This window comes from Plecotus auritus (genome assembly GCF_963455305.1).
Source record: "Plecotus auritus genome assembly, chromosome: 3".
Classification (NCBI taxonomy): Eukaryota; Metazoa; Chordata; class Mammalia; order Chiroptera; family Vespertilionidae; genus Plecotus; species Plecotus auritus.
This window is the reverse complement of record NC_137772.1, coordinates 175389737-175409996: the sequence shown is the minus strand read 5'-3', so window position 1 is coordinate 175409996 and position 20260 is coordinate 175389737. Positions and strand designations below refer to the sequence as shown.

At 43.1% G+C, this 20260-nt stretch overlaps 1 protein-coding gene across 1 annotated transcript in view; it reads right to left on the bottom strand.

Annotated features, from left to right (window-relative positions):
- BIN2 (bridging integrator 2) overlaps window positions 1-20260 on the bottom strand; it is a 31736-nt gene extending 11476 nt beyond the window's left edge. The window contains exons 1-7 of the mRNA XM_080661020.1: window positions 20111-20260; window positions 10605-10685; window positions 3345-3399; window positions 2989-3083; window positions 2287-2382; window positions 993-1100; window positions 641-726 (exon numbers count right to left, since the gene is read on the bottom strand). Of these exons, the coding sequence (XP_080517146.1) occupies window positions 641-726; window positions 993-1100; window positions 2287-2382; window positions 2989-3083; window positions 3345-3399; window positions 10605-10685; window positions 20111-20191 (602 nt within the window). The 5' untranslated portion in view covers window positions 20192-20260. The remainder of the gene's footprint in view (window positions 1-640; window positions 727-992; window positions 1101-2286; window positions 2383-2988; window positions 3084-3344; window positions 3400-10604; window positions 10686-20110) is intronic.

The following is a 20260-nucleotide window of genomic DNA, read 5'->3' as shown; positions in this document are numbered from 1 at the left end:
AAATGAATTGGGAAATTTTACATTTCAAGAAACTATTAAATTTCACTTCTATTTAAATTAAGTCACATAATGTTTTAGAATACATGTAGTTATTAAAAAGGTTCCATCATATGTAAACTAATATTAAGTGACAACATTGAAATACAATGGCTGCAACTGCATTAAAGCATAGCTTGTACAGTGAAAAGAAAATAGGATACAAATAGAATTTCTACTCAGATTCCTCTTCCAGTGTAAAAAATTTACATCTAAAGCACTTTTACCTACTGTGAAGCACAGACATCTTCATTAATGGAAATAATCATCCCATGATTTATCTACGTAAATCTGGATGGTCACAAACCACGCTTGTTTAAAACAATACATCCTTGTGGCATGAAACCAGATACTCTTACTATGCATGATGACAGCACTTTACTTGCAAGCTCTTTCCTATTCAACAAGCATCTTGTCTTTAAAGCTGGAAAAGCTGGCTGGGCAAGGATGGTTATCTCTGTATTGCTTATGTAGAAACCAGTGTCTAGAGAGATAATATTGCCTAATATTACACAGCAAGTTAGTAGGGAGGCTGAGGCTACAACCTACTCTTGGATGCTTTTTTTCATGAGGTGACAGCACTTTCCAGAATCTTAGTCATTACCTATTATAAAGAACAGGTAGCTCCTCTAGTAGTTCTTGGTTCAGATCTTCAAACACAAGCTGGGCTTTGTTGAACTCTTCATCTGCCTGGTTGGTAAAAGAGACAGGACAATTCCCGTAAATCCTGAACCCCAGGATAGACGCTGCTTTTATCCTTTCAGGGACTAGGCTTACTTGGAACCATGCCTCTCCTTCTCAGACCCATGCCCTCCCCAGCCTTGACTCTCTGGCTATCCTTAGAGCATCGGTGTCAGAGGAAACAGGGACTTCCTTCAGGACACTGGATGTTGAATTTATCATTTCCTAAACCTAACACGACTAGGGAAGCTTTACTAGGCTTTTTTTTTTTTTACCTTGGCAATCTTGGCCTCATCTTTCTTCTTGGCATTCTGCACCGCCTCCAGGTGGTGTCGGGCACTGTCGTAATCCACGAGTTTCCGACCCCGCTTGGCAATTCTTTCCTAACCCAGAATCATGAGAAAAAACCTTGATATTCTTCAGTGGCCAGGAAGTAGGTATCAGAGTATCGAACAGAGAGGCAAGATTCCTGGGTCCTATTATCAAATTTCAAGTTCTTATATGGTTTTGTACCCAAGGGATCACCCTTATCTGGAAAGAATGGGAATTTTCAGGGGGAAATAAAGGGCAATCCAACATTTGGAAGCCTGCATTAAATATGAACGTTTCCTACAAACTCACTATAAACTAGTTCAGCCTCTGGGATAAGTGGTCTTGAGAATCCTATGACATTGAAAGGCAGGAGTTTTGGATTTTACACCCAAGACTGCCATCTACTAGCCTTGTGACCTAGGGCAAGGCCCATCTCTTTTGAAGCCTCAGTAGCCTCATCTGGCTTTTGGTGTTATGCTGAATATAAAGTGCTTTGAAAATCCTAAAGCACAATAAAAATATTATGACCATTGAGAGAGAGAGAGAGAGAGAGAATCTCCTCAATCTCATGTCTCATTCTTTCAATCACAGAATTTGAAAGGATCTTAGCAATTATTTGGTCCACGTTTCTATGTAATACATGAACTATCTCTACAATATCTAAATTAAGAAGTAGTTTGACTTCTGTTTGAACAGAGAATAGACAACCCACTATCTTATAGTATATCCCATTTTACTTTGTTTTGGGAAAGCTCTAACTATGGGAAAATTAAGACTCCCTCTCATTTCTTCCTATTAATCTAAAATCAGTGCCTGACAGACTAGGTGATATGAATTGAATGAATCCTAATTCTGCTTCCTGGAACTGTTTAGAACAGGTTCACTTCCTTTTTAAACTAACAGACTTTCTAATATTTGCAGATAACTATTATGACTCCTTCTGCTTCTCTACAGTAAACATCTTTTAGTCTCATTAGCTGTTTCAAACAACTAAAAGGGATGCTCTAACCTGGATCTAGTTTAGAATCAGTCCAAATCTAGTTCACTGAAATCTAAGTCTAAACATAACCTCCACCCTACCTTTAACCCTCCACCCTAACCTCTTGACTAACCCTCAACTTTAATCCTTCTCCTAACCTGCTCAACTTTGTTCCTCACCACAGGCTCTATCTAACTCTACTTATAAGCTTAACCTAATATGGTCTCTTATATGGGCCACTCATAACCCATCCTTGATTCTGTAAATCGAGTGGATACCTTAATTTCACCAAACTGGGCTACATAGTTTTCCATGGTCCTCAAAGCCTGGTCAGCTAGTTTCTCTTCATAGTCTTCCCAAAGGAGATCATTATTCTGTGGGACAGAGGCAAATGGGAGTTGTGAGGGCTCCACTTCTCAACAACTGCATACCAGGGAAATAACCAAAGTGTTCCTGCAACAGACTTCCTTGTTTGAGCACTGGGAAGAATCAGATGAAGAAACAGCCCTTCCCCAAAGAACTGCCCTATAAGAGGTTAGACATACATTCAGGAAATAAAAACAGGAATAGATGGTCAGAGTATTGGACTCTAGTGCTTTAAGGATAGGTAAGTTTGGGAGTAAATAATTACATGAAGTTAGGTTTCATGAAACCTTCCATAAGGTTTTAAAGAGGGGAAGAAGGTCAAAAACAGAGAGTCCACAGATTAGGGAAAACTTGTTTTTACCTTCATAGTTGCAGTTTTTTCTTCTACCTGTGACTGAGACTATACAAATGAACAAACAGTGTGAATTGGCTCGTGCCTGTGACTGGAATCGAACCCAGGGCCATTCAGTCCGCAGGGCGATGCCCTATCCACTGAGCCAAACAGGCTATGGCTGGCTCCTTTGTTTCCCTACTTGTTTGATGGAGACGCTGAGGTGATGTTGAAATGAGGGCAGGAGTGAGTTGGGAAGAGTTGTTAAGCCCAGAACACTTACCCCTACAATGGCCTTCAGCTCCTCATGACCGTCCCACTCACTGCTGTAGATCTCCTGCAGGGTTTCTGACACTCTCTTTGAGCTTTCATGCATTACTGAAAGGAGAGAGCTACATAAAGTTTCCCAGAAGTAGTTTGTAATAATCATATGGGTGACAGGCATATCAGGGGGATAAACTGAGAAGGTTTGGGTTATCAGTGAGGGAAGCTGGCTGGGGCTGGGATAGAAAAAGTTTCTCTTCCCTGGCCCACAAAGTTCCAGGAGTCAGAGGCATACCAGATTGGGTTTTTTCCCCATCCCTCAAACCTGCTAGAGCTGCAGAAAAGCGATCTTTTCTCCAGTGCTACAATACCCACCTTTGACAGCACTAAGGAAGTTCTTCAGCTCCTTGTATAGCTTGAGGCCCTCTGCCTGAAAGAGAGCAACACCTTTAGTGACTAAAGAGATGTATTTGGAAAGACGCTGCAGAGGTCAAAGTATAAAAGTAGCTTAAAAGCAGAGATCAATCCTGGAACTTCTTCAAACACTTGCAAATGTAAATTTGCATTTACTCTCTTTACCAAGAAGTTGTAGGTTGTCTCTTTGGGGCAATTTTTAAGTTGGAAATTGCTCCCACTGCACTGGTATGTCTTCTTTCCTATGTTCTTCCTTCCAGTGAACAAGTGCCTACACCTAAGTTTCTTTGTTGAAATTCAGTGGTCATCTGGCTTATGCCTTCCTCTCTGGGTAAATTGCTATCATCTTCTGCAGACACCAGACCCTCTTCCTTCTCTGCTCCCTCACACAGGCCATTCTTCTCCTCCCCTAATGTCCTTCTCTGCCTTGGCCCACTTTACACTTCCCTTCCATCAGCCACCTGCTTTATACTTTCCTTCCAAGGAGCCTCATCACTGACTTTCTTGTTCCAACTCCAATGTCCTCACTTATAGTTCTATCTATCTGCCTGATTCGATCTTTGCTCCTGTGTCTGAATTCTCACTTTTTATGCTAGGACTCCCAAGCACAGATTAGGTCTCTTCCCTCTAAAAAAGAAGAAAGGAGGAAGGAGATGAAGGTATCACTTAGGTTTGGCAGTTCAACTCTCAATAGATGAGCTACTTTTGTTATAGCTCTGACAAATGTTCATTTAGCCTCTGCTTCTTGAGGCAACCAGAAACTCACATAACCTTTTGTTGAGGATGAACTTCATTTTAAAATAGCTCTATCAGAACTTTTGCCCACTGGCCTTACATTGGCCTTCTGTACTCTTGGCAGATATACTTTCTCTTGCATATATGTTTAAAGAGATCTTTCACATGCCCTGTACCAAGTCTTTTTCACAGGCTTTCTCAATTGTCCCTCAGGGTGTTTTTTAGAGACCCTTTCCCTTCTGTATGAACTCCAGTTTTTAGGAGTTAGATAAGAAGGAAGTTTGAGACCAAACCATTGACATTTTAGAGCCTGACTTTAGGAGTATGGGATTGGACTGAAAAGGCAGCTAACTTTAAAGGGCCAGGCCCATGGGTCAGAAGAGTGATCCTCCTACCAGTTCAGGTGATGAGGTATCTGAGCTAAGATGCATTATTCAGTACATACTTGTGAACTACTTCATTTGTTTTATTTGCTTGTGCTCATTACTGGGTAGGCTACTGAGCATGCCAAATGTATAAAAAAATTATTGAAAACTGGAAAATTCTAACAACTTAAATTAAAATTTTGTGTACAACTTTGAAGGACAGACCATTATTGTTTAATTTTAGCAGAAAATCTAGATCTACTCAGTAAAATAAAGAAAACTGGACTAATTATTTCATTTATCTTCTTGCCTCCAGAGCTCTCCTCTAAGCCAGTCCAAACTTTTCACCATACTTCAGGTTAATAGTCCTCTTCAAGGGGCTGAATACCAGGCTCCAGGGACATGAAAACAAAGATAGTCCCAAGGTAGTCTAACACACTGTCAGAGAGGGGGAAGAACTGGGATTGTGTAGTGTGTTATAGCAAATGAGAATAAAGACAGCATTAGAGAAATGACCAAAAAAAGAGTCAGATGCTACAGAGCAGTTACTGGACTTGGTAATGGGAGGTTACTGTTGACCGTGAGAAAGTGTTTCAATAGCATTATGGAGACAAATTTGGTAGGTTAAAAAAAAATTCAGAAACACTCAGCATTCACCAGAAAGGATGTCTCACTTCCTCCTTGCTTTTTCATTAACAGTCTAACATGTTAAATATACATAATATTTGTTTAAAAATCTTTATTGTTGAAAGTATTACATATGTCCCCCTTTTCCTCCCATTGACCCTTTCTAGCCCACCCCCACCCCCGGCCTTCACTACCCTATTGTCTGTGTCCATGAGTTATGCATATATGCATATGAGTTATTTGGTTGATCTCTTCTCACCCACCAACCATAATACCTTTTAAACATGGCTATGGTAGGTAGGTATAAGTTTGAGAGTTTTGCAAATGTGATAACCCAAGTTTTAAAAAGTTCTGAAAGAGTTTTACGGATTATAGAAATTAACAAGGATTTAAATTTAATTTTTGAAAGAAAACAACTCCTACTCTTTACTTCACCATGAAGATTTGGTCTGAAAAATACATATGTGAGGGACAAAACCGGTTTGGCTCAGTGGATAGAGCGTCGGCCTGCGGACTGAAGGGTCCCGGGTTCGATTCCGGTCAAGGGCATGTACATTGGTTGCGGGCACATCCCCAGTGGGAGGTGTGCAGGAGGCAGCTGATCGATGTTTCTCTCTCATCGATGTTTCTAGCTCTCTATCCCTCTTCCTTCCTCTCTGTAAAATATCAATAAAATATATTTAAAAAAATACATAGGTGAGGAACAAAAGCTGGTAAACTATCTTACATAATTTCTATAAATAAAATTCTTAATTTTTATCCCATTGGATCCATTGGATATTATATGGCCTGAAAAACCAGGTCAATAATCAGGCTACCATATATGATTGTGCAGGTTGTATGCACACTGTTCAGTACTAGGGGGAACTATTTATACCATAGTCCATAAAATGTGAATGCCTTCTGCCCTCCATCACACCTCACAAAAATCCAAATCCATTTTTGTGTTTTAGAATCAAGCCTCCTCAAAGTTCTTCCTTTACAATCTTGTTCCTTCCTTTGAGGAGATGTAGTAGTAGTAGGATGCGAGGTGGCGAAAAGCACTGAATGTCATTTTAAAAAAATTATTATTGTCTAAAGTTTTACATATGTCTTCTTTTTCCCTAATTGACCGCCCCCCAACCCCCCTAGCCATTCCCATCCCGGGCAAGCCCCCACCACAAGGCCCTACCGCCCCAGTGCCTGTGCTGAATGTCATTTTATTTCTCTGACCTGTCTGTCTTCCCTGAAATGTCTCCAGACTAAATCACCCCAGGTTCTCACTTGTCTGGGAGTCAAATACTTGTCTCTGCCACCAACTAGCAAGTTATTCTGCTTCTCTTGCTTTAGTTTCCTCATCTATAAATGCCTAGCCCTAAATCTATGTGTCACTTCTGCTCTCTGAAGCCTTGTCCAATTCTTGGCAGCACTATAAACAGTCTGAGTTAGTCCCTCCCATCCCTTATACAAAAACAGTCCCAGCCCTCAGTTAATGAACCACTCACTCTGCAAGCTTCTCCTAAGCACTCAGGTAGGTAAACAGAGCTATGTTCTCTAGGAGACTGGGGTAGTGAGGATAAAGAAGGCCCCAGTCCTGGGGTTCCCTACTTGCTGGAGAAAAATGGACCAGAGAAACCCAAACATTCAGCAAAATAAGTAAATAGCATGACTAACCCTGAGCAAGTGCTGAAAGTGTTTGATCTAATGGAGGTCCAGAAGGGGGAAGATAAAGCTAGATTGTTAGATTGGATTTTAAAGGCAATGATTTGGAAGCAGCTCTCACTACCAGAAATAAGGGGTTAAAGTACTGCTCGGGAAAAAGAATTCTTCCTATATAATATGTTTTAGAGAGAGAGAAAAGAGGGAAGCAAGTAGAGCACTCAAAGAAAAATTACCTATGGAATTTTGATTAGGAAAGTAGGCAAGTGCAAGGCCTTGAAATCAAATTGGAAAGTTTGGAAGTGATATTTACTTATTAACAAAAAGTTTACCTACAAGTTGATTGTGGATGAGGAAAAGGGCACATGACCAACTGGTCCAATTTCCGGAATACTTAACTTTCAATCTCTGGCCTTGTCCTTTTTCCTCCTGTTCGTCTTAGCCACCCCAGGTCCAGCCTCAGACCTGACTGTATTATCACTCTCTTTCTTCTTAAACTGTGAGACCCTTGAGGGCAGGTATGTTTCTTATCTGTGAAATCCCAGCATCCAGCCCAGTACCCGCATGCAGCAGGCACTCATGAAATAAATGTTTGTTAAATGAACTTTCCAAGCATGTTCAAACACGAGTAACTATAGGTGCAGCATTCTCTCAGGAGAAAAGTTTTTCCTTGTTCCTAATCTAACTCCATTTCATTTCTCAAAAATATTCCCCCTATCAAGTGACATTTAGTTGGTGGGCTCACAGAGAGAATTCTGAGGGAATTGTCCCATCTGATACTCTTTTTCTTCTTGATGATCCCATCTCTTATCCTTTCTACCCACACATCTGCCATTACAGCACCATCTTACAAGGCAGAGAGGGAGAGAAAGGACTGAGGGACAGAATGGGCCAAGAGCTGGAAAGCTTTCAAAGTGGGTGTCACCTTACTGATTCCTGTTCTTTTTACCCAGGAGTTGAAAGTAAAACAATAACTGGAGTTGAGAAGAGGCCCAGGGAGGCCTCCTATTGAGGTACAGGGGAAAAGGCACAGGGTTTAAGTTTGAATCATGCAACTCTTATGCTATGTCGCCTTGATGAAATCATTTCCCTCTCAATCAGATCCTATTTCCCCTCAAAGGAGTTAGACTAGATCAGTGGTTGCCAAATGCTGTTCTCAGACTAACTGCTACATCATAATTACTTAGAGAGCTTAATGTAAAACACAGATTCTCTAGTTAATGATCACCTATGGCTGTTAATATCACACAAAAAAGTAGACAACTATAATGATGTGCCTCCAGCTGGGAGAATAGAACACCTACAGTAATAAATATTCTCGCCACCAACCAAAAGAAACAAAAACAAAAATATGAATCTCATCAAGGCTCTAAATCTAACTATTAATTTTCAGAAAATACAAGTGATAGAGGAACATGTTAAACATACCATGGGGATTCAATCAGCAAAATTTAGACTATAGGAAAACAACTTAGTATTATCAGCAAATAATCTACAAAGGGAGGGATTAGAAACCTACAGATTAAGGGATTTAACTTTAAGAGATGTAAATATGTCAACCAGTTGCTGATGTAAACAAACTATAAAAAGACAACTAAGGGAGTGTGAACACTGACTGGATATTTTATGATATTAAGAGGTTATTGCTAATATTTTTAAATATCACTAAGACATCTTTTTTTTACATATGTTTTAGTGGGATAGTCAACATGAACTATCTGAAAAGATATTTGTGTTATTCTGTTAAGTGAAAAAGGCAAGTTATAAAACCATATAAGTGGAATAATTTCACTTTTGCAAACCTCTTTTCTTTATAGTAGATATATTTAGAGATCATACACATATATAGCAAAGTAACTGTAAGGATATAAAACACAATATAAAAATAATTATTTTTAAATTAATTTTTTTATTGATGTACTTTCTGATTTGTTATGAGTAAATGTTTACAGGAAAATATTTTTAGGTGATTGTATATCACTGGATATTTTTCCATTGCTTTTTTTTTTTTTAAGAGAGAGTGCAAGGGAGGGAGCAGGAGAAAGAGAGAGGGGGGAGAGAAACATTGATGCGAGAGAGCCATATTGACTGGTTGCCTCCCACACATGCCCCAACTGGGGGCAGGGAATGAACCTGCAACCCAGGTACCTGCCCTTGACCAGGAATCCAACCTGAGACCCTTCAGTGCTCAGGCTGACGCTCTAACCAGAGAGACACCAGCCAGGTAGGTGATTATATTTTAAAAGAGTCCTTATCTTTAGAGGTTGATAATGTAATTTTTAAAAAATTTATTTTTATTGTTTAGAGTATTACAAATGTTCCCCATTTTACTCCCTTTACCTCACTATTGTCTGTGTCCATGGACTAGCTATATATATCTGTATAATAAAAGCCTAAGCAACCGTTACAGTGGAATGACCAGAATGACTGGTCGCTATGATGTGCACTGACCACCAGGGGGCAGATACTCAATGCAGGAGCTGCCCCCCAGTGGTCAGTGCGCTCCCATAAAAGGAGCGCCACTCAGCCAGAAGCTGGGCTCATGGCTGGCCAGTGCAGCAGCAGAGGTGGGAGCTTCTCTCGCCTCCATGGCAGCGCTAAGGAGCAGCGAGCTGAATTGTAAGGAGAAGCAAGCAGGCGGGCGGTAAGGAGCGAGGGGTCCAGGATTGCGAGAAGGATGTCCAACTGCTGGCTTAGGCCTGCTCCCCCTGGTGAGCGGGCCTAAGCTGGCAGGCGGACATTCTCCGAGGAGTCCTGGACTGTGAGAGGATGCAGGCTGGGCTGAGGGACCCTCACCCCTGCCCCCCAGTGCACCAATTTCATGCACTGGGCCTCTAGTAACCAAGTTCTTTGGTTAATCTCCTTTCCCCTCTCCCCGCAACTCTCCTCTTCCCTCTGAGATCTGTCAGTCTGTTCCATGCTTCCATGTCTCTGGACCTATTTCATTTGTCAGTTTATTTTGTTCATTAGAGTCCACAAATAAATAAGACCATGTGATATTTGTCTTTCTCTGATTGGCTTATTTCACTTAGCATAATAATCTCCAGGTCTATCCATGCTGTCTCAAGGGTAAGAGATCTTTTTTTTTCACAGCTGCATAGTATTCCATTGTGTAAATGTACCACAGCTTTTTTATCCTCTTATATTCTGATTAGAGGCCTGGTGCACTAAATTTGTGCATGGGGGCGGGGGTCCCCTCAGCCCAGCCTGGACCCTCTCCAATCCAAGACCCCTTGGGGCATGTCTGACTGCCGGCAGTTGGACATCCCTCTCACAATCTGGGATCGCTGGCTCCTAACTGCTCATCTGCCTGCCTGCCTGATCGCCCCTAACTGCTTCCCCATGCCAGCCTGATCACCCATAACCTCCTCTGCCTGCCATACTGATCGCTCCTAACTGCCCCCCCTGCTGGCCTGGTCACCCCCAACGACCCCCCCCCCCACTGGCCTGGTCGCCCCTCACTGCCCCCCCTCCCTGCTGGCCTGGTCACCCCCAACTGCCGCCCTGCTGGCCTGGTTGCCCCCAACTGTCCCCCCCCCCGCCGGCCTGGTCGCCCCCAACTGTCCCCCTCTGCCAGCCTGGTCGCCCCTCACTGCCCCCGCCGCCATACTTGTGGCCCCACGCAGCCTGCTGGTTAGTCGTTTGAAGAACACTTATCTGCCCACCCCTCCCCAGAACCCAGGGTCAGCAGGAGCAGGAAAGGTAAGTTCCTCTGGCTCCAGGACGAGGATAAGCAGCACCGATGGCCCTCACACCTGGGGAAAATGAGTTACTAGGAGTGCTTTCTGATTTGAAGAACGTGCTGTTCCTCTACCACTCAGCCCTCCAAACTTCCCTTCCCCACCCTCCAGATTACCTGTTGATGGTAAAAGTTGTTGGCATTTTGTTCAAACCGTTCATCTTTCGTTTCCACAGTTTTCCCCAACTTCTGCAGTACCTGGGGATATAAGTCAGAGAGGCCCATAAGGTTATATACAGTATAGTCAAGTCTCTCTTATCTGTTGGTGTCACATGACCCTGGCTTCTCTCAGAGTTTCAGATACAACTAAAGGGCCACTGTACTCAACAGAATTAGATATATAGCACATTGTTGAATACATAATCATATTTTATGGCTCTTTTCACATTGGATACTCTTAAGGATATGCAGCAGTGTGCTAGTGGATATATATAAAGCCCAAAATAAATAAGGTATATGTTCCTGGAATGACATTGTTATTTTTTTAAGTTAATAAATCTTTATTGTTCAGATTATTACAATTGTTCCTCTTTTTTCTCCCCATAGCTCCCCTCCACCTGGTTCCCAGCCCCACCCTCTACCCTTACCTCCCCCCGACTGTCCTCATCCATAGGTATACGCTTTTTGTCCAGTCTCTTCCCACACCTCCCACACCCCTTTCCCCCCCGAGAATTGTCAGTCCACTCCCTTTCTATGCCCCTCATTCTATTATATTCACCAGTTTATTCTGTTCATCAGATTTTTAATTCGCTTGATTTTTAGATTCACTTGTTGATAGACATGTATTAGTTGTTCGTAATTTTTATCTTTACCCTTTTCTTCTTCTTCCTCTTCTTAAAGAATACCTTTCAGCATTTCATATAATACTGGTTTGGTGGTGATGAACTCCTTTAGCTTTTTCTTATCTGTGAAGCTCTTTATCTGACCTTCAATTCTGAATGATAGCTTTGCTGGGTAGAATAATCTTGGTTGTAGGTTCTTGCTATTCATCACTTTGAATATTTCTCGCCACTCCCGTCTGGCCTGCATAGTTTCTGTTGAGAAATCAGCTGACAGTTGTATGGGTGCTCCCTTATAGGTAATTAACTGTTTTTGTCTTGCTGCTTTTAATATTCTCTTTTTGTCTTTTGCTCTTGGCATTTTAATTATGATGTGTCTTGGTGTGGTCCTCTTTGGATTCCTTTTGTTTGGGGTTCTGTGCGCTTCCTGGACTTGTAAGTCTATTTCTTTCACCAGGTGGGGGAAGTTTTTGGTCATTATTTCTTCAAATAGGTTTTCAGTATCTTGCTCTCTCTCTTCTTCTGGCACCCCCATAATTCTGATGTTGGTATGCTTGAAGTTGTCCCAGAGGCTCCTTACACTATATTCAAATTTTTGGATTCTTTTTTCTTATTGCTTTTGCGGCTGAGTGTTTTTTGCTTCTTCGTATTTCAACTCTTTGACTTGATTCTTGCAATCCTCTTGTCTGCTGTTAGGTCTCTGTATAATATTTTTTATTTCAGTCAGTGTATGTTTAATTTCTAGTTGGTCCTTTTTCATATCCTCGAGGGTCTCGTTAAATTTATCGGCCTTTTCTAGAAAATTCTTGAAAAACCTTATAACCGTGGTTTTGAACTCTATATCCAGTCGTTTGTTTTCCTCCATTTCTTTCATTTGTGATCTGTTTCTTTGTCTCCGCATTTTGGCTGCTTCCCTGAGTTGGTAGAGTAGCTTTGTGTGGTAGATGTCCACTAGGGCACAGTGGCTCAGCCTCCCCAGTTACCTGAGGTGGACACTCTTGGTGCACCCCTTTGTGGGCTGTGTGCTCAGCCTTGTTGTAGTTAAGTCTTGATTGTTGTTGGTATCACTGGGAGGAATTGACCTCCAGGTCAATTGGCTGTGAGGATCAGCTGTGTCTACACTGGGAGAACTTCTGTGCTGGAGACACTCTTATGAGACAAGACTTGCAAAATTGCAAAAGCCTCTGTGCTCAGCTTGGATGGGGCGGAGTGTCAGGGCAGAGCAGACAGCCTTGGTTTCCCGTCAGCCCTGCCCTATGAGGCCCCTGGGTCTCAGTGTCCCTCAATAATCGCTGCAAGCACCTCTGAGAGAAAGCCACCCTCGAATTTCGCCCGCTGCCAGACAGTCCAGTTTCTCCCCAAATGGGTCGGGGTTCCCAGAAACTTGCCCAGAACTGGAGTTCAGCGCAGTCGGGAGCTTCCATCTCCCTCCTGCTTTAGAAAGCCAGCCGCACACTCAGCCTCTCGTGCATTCAGCAGTCAGTCCTCTCAGCGTGTGCCTCCAGACCTCTGACTTCCGCAGCTCCCGAGTCTCAGTGTGCTTTCTTTTTCCTGACAGTCCAGATTCCCCCTGAATGGGTCTGGTTTCCCAGCGTCTCACCTGGGACTGGAGTTCAGTGCAGTCGGGAGTTTCCTTCTCCCTCCCGCTTTAGAAAGCCAGCCGCACACTCAGCCGCCCCGTGCACACAGCCGCCCGTCCTCTCCGCGTGTGAGCCTCCGTACCTCAGCCTTTTGTAGCTCCTCTGAGTCTCAATGTGCTTTCCTCTTTTCTTCCAGTTGTAGAATTTCCACTCAGCCAGCTTTCCTGTGGTTTTGGATGGTGTCCGCTTTGTCTTTTAGTTGTAGTTTTGATATTGTTGTGCGAGGCAGCAGTTTAGGTGTTTACCTATGCTGCCATCTTGGTTTCTCTGACGTTGTTATTTACACTGTTCTTTGCAAGGGGATGGGGAAAGTATTATATTAAAACAACAATTAATACGCAGGCCGGTGTGGTTCAGTGGATAGAGCATGGACTGCGCACTGAAAGGTCACAGGTTTGATTCCTGGTCAGAGGCATGCACCTGGGTTACAGGATTTTTGTTGTTGTTGTTTGTTTGTTTTTTAATATATTTTTATTGATTTCAGAGAGGAAGGGAGAGGGAGAGAGAGATAGAAACATCAATGATGAGAGAGAACCATTAATGGGCTGCCTCCTGCACACCCTGCTGGGAATCCAGCCCACAACCTGGGCATGTTCCCTTGATCAGAATCGAACCCAGGACCCTTCAGGCCACAGGCTGACACTCTATCCACTGAGCCAAACCGGCTAGGACAGGGTTGCAGGTTGACGCCTGGCACCGGGTTGGGGTGCATGCTGGAGGCAACCAACTAATGTTTCTCCCTCCTCTTTCTCCTCCTCCTCCTGCTTCTTCTCCTCCTCCTTTTCCCTTTTACTCTTTCTACGAATCAATGGAAAAGAAATATCCTCAGTGAGGATTAACAACAACAACAAAAAGTAAAATGTGCATGGCTTTTAAAGATATACCTAGTAACATGAGCCTTAAAGACATTTTTCACTCGAGAAACTCTCTTTCAGCCATAGCCCAGGTTACTCTAGAATAGATGAGGTCAGAGAGGTGAGCAGGAGACTCCTCTCTTATGAGGGCCCTATTTTAAGAAGCCCTGATAAAATGCATTTAAAACTCAGCTAAAAATTAATGCTATTCATATTTATTTCCTCTCCACTGGGAACCCGAGAGCTAAATATTATTCCGGTCTCGGTGCTAATGAAAAGGACATGGAAATGAAAAATGTACAGTACCTGTTTTCATAGGGGACACTCACATAAACAAATAAGAAAGTCCTGCCTCTTCTATCTGTAATCCATTTTGGAAGGAGGTACCACCAACCCTAGGTCCAAGTTGGAATATCAGGAGTTTCCTGCCCTCAATTCCTTCTCTCTCACCTCATTCATCAAATCCCTCAACACGCCCATCTCTGAAAATCATTCCACGCTTTCTAGTCTCGTTGCCGTAGCTTCAGCCCAGGCCCTGATTGTTTCTCACCTGGTCTGCTTATCATGCTGCTACTTAAAACCTTCTAATGATTCTCCATTTATCTAATGATTCTCCATTTATCTTCTCAACTAATTGTTATTACATACCCATTATGTTTCTGTAAGTTATAGTTCAAGCTCTAGCATGCATGCAGGTCTCAATGATCTCACTACTCACTTAGCTTCAGCTCTCATAGTTCCTATTTCCTGTAGGTCTCTCCCCCGAAACACTTTATTGGTTTCCTGAATAAGCCATATTTCTGTTTATTGTAGATGCTGTGCCCTCTTTCTGGAATGTTCTTCCCACCTTGGCTGTCAGGCCACTATCTAAAAAACTCAATTCATAATTTATATTCTTTGTGACACTTAATCACATCTACTTCATCTTATTAATCAAGTTAATCACTCCCTCCTAAGCACTTAGAACTTCTGTACTTTATATGCACTTCTGTTACTCTTTTATTATTTTGTATTTATCTATCTATGCCTCTTTCTAAATTGTGAGCTCCCTGAGGATTGGGTACTTGCCTTATTTATCTAGATTTCTCAGTATCCAGCAAATAGATACTTAATAACAGGAAGGAGAGTAAGACTGATACAGGAGAGGACAAATGCGGGGTCTTTAATTAAGATTTTTGTTGTTGTTAATTCTCACTGGAGGATACTTTCCTATTTATTTTTATTTTATTAAAAATATTTTTATTGGCCCTAACCAGTTTGGCTCAGTGGATAGAGCATCGGCCTGTGGACTGAAAGGTCCCAGGTTCGATTCCAGTCAAGGGCATGTACCTTGATTGCGGGCACATCCCCAGTAGGATGTGTTCAGGAGGCAGCTGATTGATGTTTCTCTCTTATCGATGTTTCTAACTCTCTATCCCTCTTTCTTCCTCTCTGTAAGAAATCAATAAAAATATCTTTAAAAAATCTTTATTGATTTCAGAGATGAAGGGAGAGCAATAGAGAAACATCAATGATGACAGAGAATCATTGATTGGCTGCCTCCTGCACGCCCCCTACTGGGAGGGATCGAGCCTGCAATCCGGGCATGTGCCCTTGGCCAGAATTGAACCAGGGACCCTTTAGTCCTCAGGCGGACACTCTATCCACTGAGCCAAATCAGCTAGGGCAGGAAGACTCTATTCTTAATCCTGGGGTTAGTGTCTCTCACTTCTGGAGCTTTCTCTATAATGGTTAAGATCAAGGACTCTGGAATCAGACAGATAGATATATGCCCCCATCTTGGCCTTTCCACTTACTGGATATAAGCCTTTGGGCAAATCACTTAAACTCTGGAGCCTCAGTTTACAGACCTCCCTTTCCCCATTAAGATAATAGTAACTCCTGGGGTTGATGGCAGAATTGAATATTATACATATAAATTGCTTTCACAGTGCTGCCCTAAGGTGAGTACTCAAAACAAACCCACTATCATCACTATGTCTAGTTCCACCCCCTTCCCTTTTTCCTTTTCAGTTTAACCTTATACGTTTGTCTGTCTCTAACTCCACCTTACTTAACACCCAGCCCTGGCTGTGCAGAGTAGGCCATCTTCCTTGGCTCCACCCTCTCCCGCTAAGAAAGTTGCAAAACCACCTTGTTTAGTGATTAACACAGCCCTCACTTCCTTCCTGCTACCCCTCCCTTCCTTTGTTTGGGGCATAATTCTTCATAGGTGGAGGACGCTGAAAGGATAGAGGAGTCCACTGAGTCTGGAATCACCGTGGCAAATTACAAAGCAGACCTAAATTCCCAATCCCCAAAAGGCTCAAGGCAAAAAGGCTTGGAAGGTGTGGGAGTGTGTGTGCTGAGGGAACACTCCCACCTTCAGTTCTGAAACTGAAAAGATGAGTATTATCACCCTGGAAACACAACCCAGTGCCCTGGGCCCAAAGTCATTTGTTGCCATAAGAAATGGGGCCAGGAACATGGACACTTATACTATGTTGTAGATGTTCTTTCTTAACTAGAGTTCCTTGAGGGAAGTGGGTGTACACATGCTCCACAGATATTTGTTGAAAGAATTAGTAAATTCTATTTCAGGATCACTTCCTAGTAAAGGCCCACGTAATGCCAATCCCTGAAGTCCTGCACTGAGAATTCTGACCCAGTTTGTCTGGCTTAGCAGCTGGGAAGTTAGAATATAGATACTTCAGGAGAAAGAGCAGGGACAAGAGAGAAAGTAAATGTGGCAAAATGTTAACACTTGGTGAAACAGGTAAAGAATATTCTAGTGTTCATTGATTTACATTCTGTGTAAGTTGAAGTGGGAGGGTAAAGCTTTAAAAATAAATCACTGCAGATATGTTTGTTGCCTATAGTTCCTCACCATGACCCTTCCCCATAATCACATACTAGTATATCTTGAGTTAATTCTCTCAGTTGGGGTAATTTGAGTAGGGCCTGCACATGAGATATGAAATTTTGTTAATTTTTTTTTCTTAGGTGCGAAAATGATACTGTAGTTATGTAAGAAATTTTATTTTCAGGATATATGCTAAAGTAGGCTCTCATAATATGGCCCTCATATACTTCCCAGCCTTTTATCCCACCACTCCTTGCCTAAAAGGATTTCCAGAAGCCACACCTGGCTCATGTTGGCATTCCTCATCTCTTGCCTGAGGAACTACTAATTAGCCATAATTCCTATTTCAAATTCAGACTCCCCTACAAAACCTCCCTCAATTCTCAATCTTTCTGTCCTCTGAATTCCCACAGAGGTGCAGCTCTCTCAGGTCACCTATTTTACCTTTAAAAAACAAACAAACAAAATCTAGACTGTAAGCTTCGGGCAGGCAAAAATGCCTCTTACTCATCTCTAAATTCCCTCCTGGGTCCAGCCAGATATCCTGGACAAAGGAGTTTTTCTCTAAATATTGTTGATTGAACCATCTGAGATACATGTTGAATAAAAGTCAACAGAGGGAAAAGAGCAACAAAGGAGTGGGGAGTTAGAGATCTGAGTTTTCCACAGAGATATCACAAACAGTTGGTGAAAGCATTAGTGTGAAATGTGAAAATGTGTCTTCTTGTAAAAACACAATAAAGCCAGTTTGCACTGTCTCATGTTATGTCTGGATGGGAACTGGAAAATAACACAAGAATGCTTCACCTCCATTGTGTTTAACAGTCACCAGACCTTCACTCCTAGTTTTTCAGAGGAGGTGGTCTGAGCAAAAGGTGTTCCTACTCCCAGCTTTGCTCCTGAAAAAAGATCAGAAGGAAGTGGGCAGGCCAGCAGGAAGTGGGGAGGCACAGATGTCCGAGTGGTTTATCGGGAACCTTGTAAAGAGAGCAGCCTGAGTTTGGCATCCAAAGGCAAGACACCTGGGTTCCAGTGATAGTTCTGCCACATGCCAATCTCTTTTGAGCCTTGTTTCCTCATTTCTAAAATTGGGATACTAATAACATGCTTAAAGGTTGAAAAGATGAAGTGAAATCATATTATAACTATGTTGGCTCCATAGAGGGAAAGATCATGTCTTTCTTTTTTTTTTTTTAAATATATTTTATTGATATTTTACAGAGAGGAAGGGAGAGGGATAGAGAGCTAGAAACATCGATGAGAGAGAAACATCGATCAGCTGCCTCCTGCACACCTCCCATTGGGGATGTGCCCGCAACCAAGGTACATGCCCTTGACTGGAATCGAACCCGGGACCCTTCAGTCCGCAGGCCGACGCTCTATCCACTGAGCCAAACCGGTTTCGGCCATGTCTTTCTTAGTGGGCACTGGATAGTTGACACATTTGACTATTTGACATGTTAGCTATTACATACTACTGAGATTATAGCCAACTGCTTATAGAAACATTGCAAAGTTTCCTAGGGAGTCCTTTCTTTTGACTGTAACTTTCACCATCTTTAACTTGTCTTCAATAACTTCCCATTCAACAATAGAAAAATAAAAATAACTTCCCAAGACTCAAGAACTCTGGCAGGCTGAGTAAGCTGAACTCCTCCCCACATCCCAGGCTGTTCCCACTCTATCCATTGAGTATCCACTATCTTTAAGGTGCCAGCTGAACTGTCCAATTTCTGCCTGCCCTTCTGTCTAAGTTCAGAGTATTTTCTTGTTTTCTGCAACAACTTGGGAATTCCCCAGGGCAGATCTGAGTTTGTTCCTCGCTCTGCCTTCTCAGGGTTCAGACCACAAAAAACAGTGTGTACCTGGGCAGCTGGTTCTGCCTTTGGGAGGCATTTGACGCTGTGGTTCAAGGAGCCCTCTCTCCCCTTCTCACTTTAGTGTCCTTACCATGTTGAGTTTCCAAATCACTGAACACCAAATCTCTCATTTTACAAATGCAGAATCCGAAGTGGGCAGAGCAGGGACATTATTTACCTAAGACTTAGGACTCCATGCTTAAAAAAGGAGAGAAATCCCAAATCAAGGGCATAGTGTTGATAGGCTGGATGAGGACAGAAGGTGAACGAGTGAGTTCAAGTCAATTTCTGTATCTTTTAAAAATAACTATTATCCATAGTTTTTATCTTTTGGGTTTTCTTTTTGTTTTTCAAACCACTAGATAGCTAGCCTTCCCTTCTTCTCTAGTACCTCCTGTTTCTCCACACTGTTTCAGACCTTCCCATAGACTCTGATCTCTATATATCTGATCTGTAACAAGACAGCCTTTTGAAGGCTGAAACCATGATCAAGGTGAAGTTAGGGCAAGGTGATGTAACAGTCTAGCCTCACAATGTCCCTTTTCCTCTGCTTTTTCACATGAACCATCTTCTTCCCTCCCTCCCCTCTTCCACTGTGAGCTTCTTAAAGACAGGAACTCTATCTACATTCCATCAGTTCTCCGTTGATAATCTCATGTGGGAGAGCTGGTTGCCTTTAATCCTTCCAGGACCCAAGCCAGTGCTCTGCTTTTAGAAGATTACAAAAATATTTCAATTCTTAAGCATGTGGTATTCATCCAAATGCTTCTAAGCCCACGGACCCTTAGAAAACCACAATGCTATGTCAGGTCCTTCTTATCGCTCCCTCCTCCTTTTCTTCTGGCTATTTCATCTTCCCATACCATCTCATCTACCGGAGTGTTGACGGCGGGAGCAGAAGCTGAGGCAAAGAAAATACTCTGGGTAGGTATAAACAAGAATGCCATTACATGTGTAGGGAAGTGTCCACATAATCTACATAGGTAGGCAAGTTATAGACAGACAACCTGCCTAAACGCTAGGGCTGGAGTAGGGCCACCAAGAGCTAACCAAGGGCACAATGTAAAGAGAGAAGCACCTTCATCAGCCTGGACGGTACAGGAAGCAGATACGGGCCCTGTTACAACAGCTTCAACAGCAACCAGAGGCCAGGCAGGGTTAGACACACAGACTCATGCAGAATGATCTGGTCCTCGGACTCCCAGTCCAAGCCACCCGGCGGCACTCATTTATTTCTGTCTTATGACTTTGAGGGAATTATACCTACTTCGAACCATCAATGCCATCATCTGTAAAATACCATCCCTGCTGAATTGCTAGGGTCAAAACTGCTACCCAGCAGTCCCCAGTGTTAGTTCCTTCCCTTCATCTTTCCTGGGTCAGCCTGAGCGTTAAGGCTCCTGAGAAAGACAGCTGTCTCCTCAGCGTCCCTCATCCTTGCCCAAGATGGGGTGATGTTCTTCCTTTCTCTCGAGTCTGCCTCTTTCCATAGACACCCACTTCCCGCTGCTGCTTCCCCGCCGGAAGCCGGAGACCCTTCTCTTCGGCCCAGGCCTCCGGGGCCGCTGAGCACCCGGTACGCCCCTCTCGGCGCATCCGGCCTCGGGGCTCCGCTCCTGCTGGCGGGAGGCGGCGAGGCCGGCGCTTACCTTCTCCTGGGCCCTGCTGAACTTCTTCTGTACCTGCTTGGCAAAGAGGCCAGCAGCACCGCCAGCCTTGCCCTCAGCCATCCTGTCGGTTCCCTGGGGGCGGCGGCCCAGACCGAGAGCCCTGTGGTTTTCTGGAGGCTCCTGGGGAGG